Consider the following 10,632-nt stretch of genomic DNA (forward strand, 5'->3'; position numbering starts at 1 on the left):
TTGTTTAAAAAAACTGTTATTTTAGTGGGTTTATTCAGAAAAAAACAGTTCAGCACAATTCAGCTGAAATTAACTGTATTCTTTGGCATATAGCGCCACCCTGTGATGGATCCTGCTGTAAATGACTTCAAGACAAAACTCAGATCTATCGTGTGTGTGTGTGTGTGTGTGTGTGTGTGTGTGTGTGTGTGTGTGTGTGTGTGTGTTTCCAGAGACCAAATGTGTACTGCCTGGCGTGGGTGTCTGCAGACCTCATCTCCTTCGCTGTAGTCATAGGCATATTCATTTTCCAAAAGTAAGTACACACACAGCAGTGAGATCATTAAAGCGAGCTCTTACACAACAGCTAATGTTCCTCTATTTTTCTGCAGGTGTGTTATTCCTCTTTCACACTTAAATACACTCATTACTGCTAATTGACAAACACATTTACTCAGTAGACATCTCCCTGTCTGGAACACATCAGCAGCTCCTACATAATGATGCTGTTTTTTAATCAAATGAGAATCTCTTTAAAACCCATTTTGTTTTGTGGCATTATAAGCAGTCATGTGTATTTCTGTTGTGTCCCAGGCTGGAGAAGGGTGAATGTTTTTATATAAACGTGTTTTCTCTTTGCTAAGCCCTTCACACTCCCTGCCCTGCGTTTCTGCTGTGTTATAAGTGCTGTTTGTTTGTTTCTCTGATGACCCCAGAGACAGATGGCCTGTCCTCCTGTCATCACTGGCACCAAGGGCATTGATTTATTTATTAATCTGTTCCACAATAAGGGTTCAAAATGAGTCTGCTCTGATTATTGGAGCTATTTAATAGCTTCTGCTGGCTTCTAAACTGATCTCTTGTCTCCCGCCTTCTTTTGTCCTTTTTTCTCTTTCCGCCTCTTCCTCGTCCTTTCTCCTCTGCCTGACGTGCATGCTCTTCTTCCTCCTCCTCCTGCTGCATTCTGGCATCTTCTCTCAGCTATCACATGATCAGGTAACTGGGTCGCCTCTCCTGACCCAAAGTCTTCTCTCCTTTCACCACCTTTCTACCTTTCATAATCTTTACCCATCATTCCTTTGTTTGATGCATCGTTGATTTCCTCTTTTTTTTTTTTTCTTTTTTTTTCTGCTGTTACTATATCATCCATCTCATCCAGATTTTTTCTCTCCACCTTAGTTCCACTTCCTATATTTATTCTCACCTTCTTCTCTGTCTCACCTGAATGGATGTATTGCACTGCTGCTGTGCTTTCCTCTATGACAGCGACGACTTCTCATCCTCATTCTCCTCTGCTAAACAAATGAAATGTAATCTACCCACACAGCACAAAAAATAGTCCACAGTGAGAGTTTAAATGTCTCATCAGTCTTAATAAGTTAACGACTAAATGTCCAAAATGAATTGGAGCTCTCGATTCATCCAGGAAAGGCCTCAGGATTGGCTTTCTGAATCCTGGCTTGTTTGTGTCTCTAAATGCTTCTGTGCATTAGTCACAGTTCATTGTGACTAATGCTTCCAAGTTAATTGAATTGAAATCGGGGCTGTTTTCATTAAAACGAGGATGAAGTTGTGGCAGGCAGGAAATGAAATCAGTGGCCTGTCAGCAACGATAATCTAGCAAAGACAAAACAGTGATAAACCACTTGTATAAGAAAATAGTTGATATGTTTTTAATTGTTAACGAAACATTGTTTTTTTTTTTCTATGAGTGACAGTATATTTTAAGAGAACAGTAGAGCGGTGAATATTGACTCATTAATTAAATGATCATTTTGCCAGCAAAATGCACATCTTTAATGAAATACGTTCAAGTGTTTCCAAAGATAAAGGAGTGATGCTTTTACCTTATTACTTACAATTAAACCCGATCAGTACCTATACATACATATATACACACTATGAGAAGTCTGTTGTTTTTTGTTCGTTTGTTTTTTTTCCTCCAAATTGAACGCCATACTTCATACACTTGACCGATATCGGTTGGATGTTGCATCATAGCATGTGAAGTATCAAACAAACAATTCCTGAACATAATTTGTTCCAATCTGTACATTTTAACAGAGTGAGGCATGCACACAGACCAGGTTGCTTATTACAATTTGAAATGTCCAGGCTGTAATCCAGTGCAGCTGTCTTTAGGGTGTCCTTGTGTCTCGTGGTGATTTCTGATGCAGCCTGTGCAAACACTGCAGGTATCGGATGAGCGGTATGCGCAGCTACAACCCTGAACAGATCATGCTGAATGCTGCGGTCAGGAGGTCCAGTGGAGACATCAACGTCATGAAGGAGAAACTTATTTTCTCTGGTAAGGCCCGTGCAGTGAAATAAAGAAAAATTGAATTATTTACCAGTCTTTATTTATTTATTTATTTTTCATTAATTTGGGCTCTTGAACCTCCATAACCTGTTTTTTAGACTTCAGGTGCCCAAATAGCATGCCAGTCCATCCCAGCATGCATCTGAGTGTCTGTAAATCTTCTTGGTCCTCCTCTTCCTCTCTTCCATGTTGAAGGTCAGCCCCAGTAACAGCCTCCCTCCTACATCCTCCGTGTGATGTTCAGCACCTTTTCATCCTTCACAAGCAGTGACTTCTTCCTTTGTTCCCTTCATCCGTTGCATCCCTTGTTACCTTCCACCTCTCTGCCTACTTTGCCCTTTTTCCCCATCATCATACCTGCATCCATCCATCCCTTCACACATCTGTCCTCCCCCAAAATCCTGCCAGGGGAAAATCATGTCCCAGTCTGTGTAGACAGCCCTTGGTACTGGAGGTCAAAGGTGAGTGATGTAAGTGCCAGCTGTTTGTGGTTCTTTATCATTTTTCCAATCCTTCAGTGTTGTTAACCTGCTGGGGAAAGATGTTTGTGTAAATGAGAAGAGGTCAGAAAGAGCTGGAAATGTATCATTGAAACAAGTTGTTTTGTTTCTTGTCCTTTGGCGCCCTCCAGAGGTGAGGAACGGAGTTGGCAGTGCCGAGGAGCTCTATGGAGACAGCTACGACTACTACGCCAATCAGGGCATCAGCCAGTGATCTCGCCTCACAGGATGAAAACAACACTACTCGGCGATCCCGTCATTCCAGTTTATCAGTGTAAAAGTGTCTCTCTGCCTCTGCTGCCCCGATTAACCGGCAGACTGCAGTATCCTTGTGTATACTCTGTAAATAGTACTATTTTTCCTCCCCCTCACACATACTGTACAATTTCAAAGAGCACTTTGTACTGATTGAATTTTGTCTCCTCCTCCTCTCACTTCCAAATGTTCCTCTGAGTTCCCATGGCCTGTTTCTTTACAAAGATCAACTTTCTTTATTTCTTTTGAGCTAATTTCCCAAAGCAGTTCATTCTTTTAAGCGCCATCAGATATTCTTCAGATGAATTTTATTTTTTATTGTGGCTTTGTCGCAGCATGGGGCTAATAGCTTACAGCCCATTGTATCCTGCCTCCTGGCAGCACTATGCTGTAGTTTATAGTAAACTTACCAACAGTAATATTTATATTTAAATAGAAAAGAAAAAAAAATTCAGAAGCTGTTTACAGAAGTCCTGCCTTCTCCTCCAGGTGACAAACTCACATGGTGTATGTAAGAGAATTATTTTGATAGAGGCTCAGAGCCCTGCTGTCCTACCAATGCATGTAACTCTAAGTATCCCTTCTACTGACTCATGTGAGCTGTGCTCCCAGTACACCTGGTTTAAATGGTCCGGGGGGGGGAGACTTGTGCTCCTGTTTTTATGGTAAATGGTGAATGTACATTTTTAATGTGTATTATGTGTTTGACTGGGTATATAAATGTGTGCAGTGCTGAGTGTGTAATTGTATGTAAAAGGTGATTAATGCGTGAGATGCTCTAGCCCACAAAGGCATCTGAACTTACGTGACAGTTTAGCAATAGTCTGGTCCTATTAGATTTCACTTCCTGTGCAGCCTTTGAGTTCAAGTACAGCAGTCAAGTCTTGTGGTATTTCAGTGCAGACGAACAAAATGCATCTAAAGCTTGGTTGCTGTTGTGAAACTGACCGCTGTGAGGTAGATGAAGTGGGCACCAAATGTGAAAATGAAGCTGCAAGTTAATCTAAGGGATACGACTGGTATCAGAACAGGTCAAGAGATGATTACCTTTTTGTGTTTTCTTATGTTGGGTATTACTGTGCCTCAGAAGCAAATGTTATAAACTCTAAATTAAAGTCTTAAGGAATGAAATAAAACAGTGTTTTGGGTTATATTTCCCTTTTCTCTTGCACAGCTTTTGAAATCATGTTTGTCTGGATAAGTGTAAAGCGTGTAGGTTCAATAATTCTCAGAAGGGTGCAGTGTCCTCATTAAGATCTTAAAAAGGGTTATTTAAGTTATCTGGTAAAGGTCACTTGGCAGAAGTGAAACTGTTATTTTGAGTAACTCATGTATGTCAGAGCTTAAATGTATTTATGTTAATGGGAGGTATTACAGCTTCACTCATCTACTCTCTGAACTTCTCCGCCTTCTATTAGAGGCCTCAGATAAAATTTAGATGAGTACATGAGCTTCATCTGCATCACCCCACCTCAGTACCCGACAGTCATAAATACAAAACTGAAAAAAGTTTGACTTTGCAAAAGGAAAGGACAGTGAAGAAGACAGAAACTCATTTTTAATAGGTCAAAAAGCAGACTGTTGACATTTTCAGGCAAATACACTTAAACTTGGTAAAAGTTGCAATATAAAAATAGATCCTGGTATTATTCCTGTTAGGAATTGAAATGATTCATACAGTATCTTTACTGGAGGCTCTAACACATCAAAATGTGAAATACAAAAGCAGGTGTGAATACACCTATTTATGAATTACAACAGGGGGGGAAAAACAGTTTGCGATACTTCAAAGGAATGTGGGCACACTGAATTCTTGGTCGAAATAAAGTAAAACTATCAGAGCGGCTTTTCTGTTTGTTTTCCAGAGATGAACTTCCAAATTGGATATACACCAAAAATTTCTTGTATCTCGTTCAAACACGTTCTTAAATATCCAAATGTGACAGGAACACATTTCTCAGCATCAAACACACAAGGCACCGATGAGTGACGCTTTGGTCATCCTCATCTTGAACTACAGCAGCAAAAGCAGTCCGTCCTCCCAAATATTTAAATAAAGCAGCTCTATTGCACAAAAAAAGTCTCATTGGTCAACATGTGGAGTCCTTAAAGTGCAACACTGAGCACGTTTCCTCAGTCCCTTTTAAAGGCAAATAACCTTATGTGGATTTTTCTCACGATGCTAATGATTTACAGTACTGTAAAAAAACAAAACAAAACAAAAAACGAAGGCTTTCCACAGCACGTACCTTCATCTGTTGACTGAACTCTGCACCTCACAGTTACACTACATTTGAGTGTTTTAAAAGCATATGGACACATTTTAACTGGTCTCACTTAGTTGCTGTGACTTCTACAAAATTATGAACAGGACGAAGGCCTCTGAGGGAGCAGGTCAAACAATGTAGCAGCTCCTTTGAAAGGCATGTCCATAATTAAGAACTCAAATTAAAGGTCAATTAAACACCTACACGCATTGTCTCTCTCACACAAACACAATCAGACCCACACAATTTACACATAAATAAATAAATAGCTAGAGCAGTACTGGCTAGTCTTGATGTTTTCGAAAGGTGTGGCTGTTCCCTGAACACAAGTTAAGTATCTGATGCCACTAAGCCTCGACTGCTGAAGCTGAACGGTGCAGCAGATACGTGACAGAGACACTGTCTTACTGCAAGTTTGCGCACAACAAAAGCAGCTGTTACTCAGAATGTGAAACCAGACGGTTCACCTCTGATGTTACAAGTCGCTGTAGAGGAATGTTGTTTCAGTACACCGTCTGCTTTCTTTGATGTCCACTCGATTTCCACAACCGAGCAGAAGGACCGCTGTGCATCGTAAGCTTTTTGGTGACGGGTTTATTGTGTGTGTGTTTATTTTCCCTCCCATCAGCAGATGTTAAAGAAGCGCATTAAAGAAGCATGAAATACTAATAAAACACTGGAACAGAGATTAGCTGAAGTTCGTCTTGCGCAGATTTTTGTTGGGTATTTCTATGGCACTGACTTGTAAAGGCCAGGAGCCGCTCATGATGCCGGCCTGTATGGCCACGCCAGTGACCACAGCCAGGTCAGGGTCCACTGATGTGTTGGGCTCCTTTCCAAAGTACTCACTAATTAGCCTCCTAATTCGTGGGATCCTGGTGGAGCCTCCAACCAAAACGATCTCATCCACCTCCTCCTTGTCCAAGTGACCCTCAGCTAACACGGTCTCCACAGGTGCCAGAATCTTCTGGAAGAGGTCCTCATTGAGCTCCTCGAAAAGCGTGCGAGTGATTACGGCCTGGAAGAGAACTGGAGGCGGAGTGGAGCTGTCTAAGCTGTCGAGAGTGCGAAGGTGCAGGGGCACCCGGATGGTTACGCTAGGTTGGAGGGTCAGGTTGAGCTTGGCAGCTTCTACAGCCTGCCGGAGATGGTGGATGTCCTCCTTGAGGGTGGGTGGGACTCCAAACTCCTGCCGGACTCGCTCTGTTGTGTACTGGAGCAACCTCTGGCTGAAGTCCTGACCTCCCAAATTATTATTGCCTGAAAGCAAACAAACAAAAGAGCCCTTTAACATTATAGACTGATAGTATAGAGGTACAGTATACACAATACAACACTGTCACAATACAGAGTATATCAAAAAGAGTAAGTGCTTTCATTCTGCAGCCATTCACGAGTAATGATTGAAACAGATGGGATTTTTGAGTATCAAGTGGTTGCCAGTAGGAATCCTGTTCTGCAGAAATACAACAAGATTACATTCAGCAGACAGCCAGTTGAGTCAAGTCCCCTTGAGTTGTGCTCATCGCCAAAGACTCAACCAGACTGTCTGCATTTAGAAATGATACAATTATTTGCAAACCTTTAACATTCTCAAAGTGATTGCAGTCCGTCCAAGTCAGACTGCAACTGTTTTGCAGAAAGGTTGCCTCCTATCAGACAACCTGTGCAACTGCCTTTTGTTCAAAAGTGGTCAGGAATGTGCAACACCCAAAAAATGTAGTCGCCACAAGTTATAATATGTCGTAGAATGTGAAAATATTCAATATAATCACCAGGCAGCCACCAATTTCTTTGTAGACATAAACAAGTTGCTGTCCTATTTTTAATTGAGTGGCTGAGCTGTTAACTTGCTTTGAACAAGTAGGTAGATTTGTCAAAGCTAGTTGGATAGTTTTTAACACATTCGAGTGGACTGCATGTAAGTTTGCTTGGCTAACATCATCTCAGGAGTGCACGAGGTGAGCCCTCTTGTTTACAGTCTTCCCAAATTCTTTTCATTTATTTAATAAAATGTTGAATATGGATGTCCCTGTATCAATACAATGTCGCCATACAAAATACCGCAATACTATGCTGTATCGATGCCCCATCCCACCCCCACCCCACCCTTAGCGTAACGTTTCTCTGAGGTGACACCACAACAACAGTGACACAGTACTCCTGTAATCTTACCTAACACCACTTTGAACCACAAGATGCAGTAAGTCACTTATTTGGTAGTCAGAAGAGCAGCAGCTATGCAGCTTTTTAAAAATAAACACACAAACATGAGGTCATTTAGCATGCAAGGCATATTTCAAAGACGAAGACCACTGCTGAGCAAAAGAAAAAAAGACTTGTCACAGTTTTGCCAGAAAACATCTTGATGATCCCCAAGACTTTTGGAAAAATACTCTGTGGACTAACAAGACAAAAGCTGAACTTTTTGAAGGGTGCGTGTCCCATTACATCTGACGTAAAAGTAACACACAATTTCAGAAAAGGAACATAACGCCAACAGTAAAATATGGTGGTGGTAGTTTGATGGTCTGGGACTGTTTTGCTGCCTCAGAAGCCTGGTAGACTTGCTGTGGTAAATGGGACCATGAATTCTGTTGTCTACCAAAACATCCTGTCCAGCCACCTGTTCATGACCTCAAACTGAAACATGCTTGCGTTCTGCAGCAGGACAATGACTCAAATCACACCAACAAGTCCACTTCTGAATGGCTTAAGAAAAACAAAATGAAGACTTTGGAGTGGCCTAGTCAAAGTCCTGACCTGAATCTGATTGAGATGCTGTGGCATGATCTTAAAAAGATGGTTCATGCTCAAAAACCCACCAATGTGACTGAATTACAACAATTCTGCAAAGATGAGTGGGCCAGAATTCCTCCACAGCGCTGTAAAAGACGCCTAATTGCAGTTGTTGCTGCTAAGGGTGGCCCATCCAGTTATTAGGTTAGGGTGGAATCACTTTTACACAAAGGTCCAAGTAGGTTTGTATTTTTTCCTCGTTAATAACAAACACCTTCATTTAGAAACTGCATTTTTTTGTTTACTTGTCTCATCTTTGTCTAATATTTACATTTGTTTGATGACTGCTGAAACTGTTGAACCAAGTGTGAAATAAATAAATAAATGAAATGATCAGAAACTTAAGTGTGACAAACATAAAAAAAGGTTCTAGAGTATATAGAAGCATGTAACGTTGCTTGTTTGTTACCATGGTGTTTTAAAATTATATTCTACAGTCAGGAATGGTGGGGTTTATCGAGAGGCAGGGTACACCCTGGAAAGGGTCGCTAGTCTATCGCAACTTTATTACAACTATACCAAACTTTTATTTCTGGAGCTGTGAAGCACATTACCTGCCATTGCCCTAGTGAGGAACATGCCTCCCTGTTTGCTGAGTAAAGACACATCCAAAGTCCCTCCTCCCAAGTCCACCACCAGCACGTTAAACACGTCCACCTTGTGCAGGCCGTAGGCCATTGCTGCAGCCGTGGGCTCGTTGATCACACGTAAGACTGCCAAGCCTGGAAGACAGCGAAGGAAGAGTTAGCGTGCACACACTTCTAACATTAATGTGGGGTACGAGTTGTTTTTAATGATGCCTGAGAAGAAGCGCTGTAATGGATTCAAAGACTGGGTAAAGCTCTCTGTAAACCCAGTTTAATTATGTGCAGTCTTGAGACTCATTAGTAAACTGACCAGCAAGGTTAGCAGCCCTCGCTGTGTAGTCCCTCTGCCTCTCATCAAACTCTGCAGGCACTGAGATGACGGCCTGCTGCACCACCACACCCAGCTGTCGCTCAGCCATCTTCCTCAGCTTCAGCAGCAGCCTGGAGCCGATGAACTCTGGGGTAACGGTGAAGGTGTGGTTGGTGGAGATCACAAACTCTGCACTGCCCTTGTTGTTTATCACCTATGGCAAGAGAAGGATGAGAGGATGCTTTTTTTTAAAGTGTGGATCTAATATCACTGCATACACATAGTTAGGAAAGGTGGCTAGATTGGTTGCCTGTCTGAGCTGAAAACTTTCCAAACCCAGCCCAGGATGACCCACCTTGAAAGGGTACCTAGCGCTCTCCTTCTCTAGGACCTCTGGCTCAAAAATCTTCCCGATGAACCTTTTGGCATCGTAGATGGTGTTTTGGGGGTTGATGTCAGCTAGGTCCACGGCTTCGTGTCCGGCCAGCACCGCGGTGGTGGTGAAAGAGACCGCGCTAGGGATGCTCTTCCTCCCCTCTTCATCCGCTATCACCTCCACCTCCCCGCTGCCCGGGTGGAAGACCCCCACGGAGCAGAAGGTGGTGCCCAAGTCCAAACCGATCACCTTGGGTTTTGGGGGAGGCAGGTACTGCTGACCCAGGTAGCCAGCCAAGAACAGGGCCAGAATCACCGAACCTGTGGGACGGTAACAGCACGCGCATCACAGGTGGACCAAACCATTATTAGCTCATGAATTAGCACCCTAAAACGGCTATGCTTCTACTCACCAATCATGGAGATTTCTCCGGCCATCGTCACAAGCCGTTACGAAGTCAACGGACGCTTAAAATTCACAAAAAATGTATTAAAAGCTGTGTCGAAACCGTGTCCGGCTTTTGACAACTGGATGACGACAAACGGGAAATTTTCAGTTCACCAACAAAATACACGTCAACTTTGCACGGCTCGTGGGGAATGCTGGGTAATGTAGTTTACGTCGTTTACGCAAACGCTACCAGAAACCCAGAAATCGGCCGCTTTGTACTACAAATCCCATATAGCTAGCAACGCCAACCGCAAAGGGAGCATTTTGAAACGTATGCACGAGGTTAACCAATCAGGGAAAGGCGAAACAATTATTTTTTTATTTATAAATTACTAATTAAATAAATTAGTCAATCGATACAAACATGAATAAATAAAATTAAAATATAATAAATTAATTATTAACTAAATATTATTATTATTAGTAGTAGTAGTAGTATTAGCAATAGTACTATTAAAAGTAGACCTTAATTTAATCAGAATCAGAATCAGAAAGGGTTTTATTGCCAAATGTTGAGCAGGTTTACAACATTAGGAAATTGCTGCGGTGCTTCAGTGCAAACATAGTGTCATAAATTAAGCTAAAATAGACATGAAAATAAAAATAAGCATAAGAATTAAAAGTGCTAAGTAGATAGATATGAGTGCAGGTGGTGATCAGTGCCAAACATGGAATGATGCAGTGAACACAGTGTAGGGTCATGTGTTAGTGGTAATTAAGCTAAATTCATGTAGAGGTGCAATCCGTGTGTACAGATGTACTTGTGGACTTGGCTCTATCAGAGACTGT

The 10,632-nt window shown here is 41.9% G+C and overlaps 2 protein-coding genes across 6 annotated transcripts in view; one reads left to right on the plus strand and one right to left on the minus strand.

Annotated features, from left to right (window-relative positions):
* gdpd5b (glycerophosphodiester phosphodiesterase domain containing 5b) overlaps positions 1–4,190 on the plus strand; it is a 43,892-nt gene extending 39,702 nt beyond the window's left edge. The window contains exons 14-17 of one of the 5 annotated variants that reach the window (XR_013101667.1): positions 213–295; positions 2,175–2,287; positions 2,398–2,769; positions 2,931–4,190. Coding sequence is in view for 2 of the 5 variants with exons in the window: in XM_076892367.1 (XP_076748482.1) it covers positions 213–295; positions 2,175–2,287; positions 2,931–3,013 (279 nt within the window). In the remaining 3 variants the exon portion in view is untranslated. The other 4 variants (XR_013101666.1, XR_013101668.1, XM_076892367.1 and 1 more) reach the window with 4 other exon arrangements.
* Positions 4,191–4,595: 405 nt separating this feature from the next.
* Positions 4,596–9,991, minus strand: hspa13 (heat shock protein 70 family, member 13). The gene is made up of 5 exons (XM_004543909.2): positions 9,806–9,991; positions 9,373–9,713; positions 9,018–9,231; positions 8,675–8,842; positions 4,596–6,581 (listed from the first exon to the last, which is right to left on the minus strand). The coding sequence occupies exons 1-5, from the start codon at positions 9,828–9,830 to the stop codon at positions 6,010–6,012; spliced, it is 1,320 nt and encodes a 439-aa protein (XP_004543966.1). The 5' UTR covers positions 9,831–9,991; the 3' UTR covers positions 4,596–6,009.
* Between the last annotated feature and the right edge of the window lie 641 nt (positions 9,992–10,632).

Source organism: Maylandia zebra, linkage group LG14, assembly GCF_041146795.1.
Source record: "Maylandia zebra isolate NMK-2024a linkage group LG14, Mzebra_GT3a, whole genome shotgun sequence".
NCBI classification, from domain to species: Eukaryota; Metazoa; Chordata; class Actinopteri; order Cichliformes; family Cichlidae; genus Maylandia; species Maylandia zebra.

What these genes read in the sequence shown, in the direction of transcription:
- hspa13 (XM_004543909.2), bottom strand. Translation starts at nt 9,830, where the DNA reads ATGGCCGGAGAAATCTCCATGATTG. An exon ending in CGGAGAAATCTCCATGATTG is followed by an intron (nt 9,714 to 9,805) that starts GTGAGTAGAAGC and finishes ACCGTCCCACAG; the next exon opens with GTTCGGTGATTCTGGCCCTG. An exon ending in GCGCTAGGTACCCTTTCAAG is followed by an intron (nt 9,232 to 9,372) that starts GTGGGTCATCCT and finishes CTCTTGCCATAG; the next exon opens with GTGATAAACAACAAGGGCAG.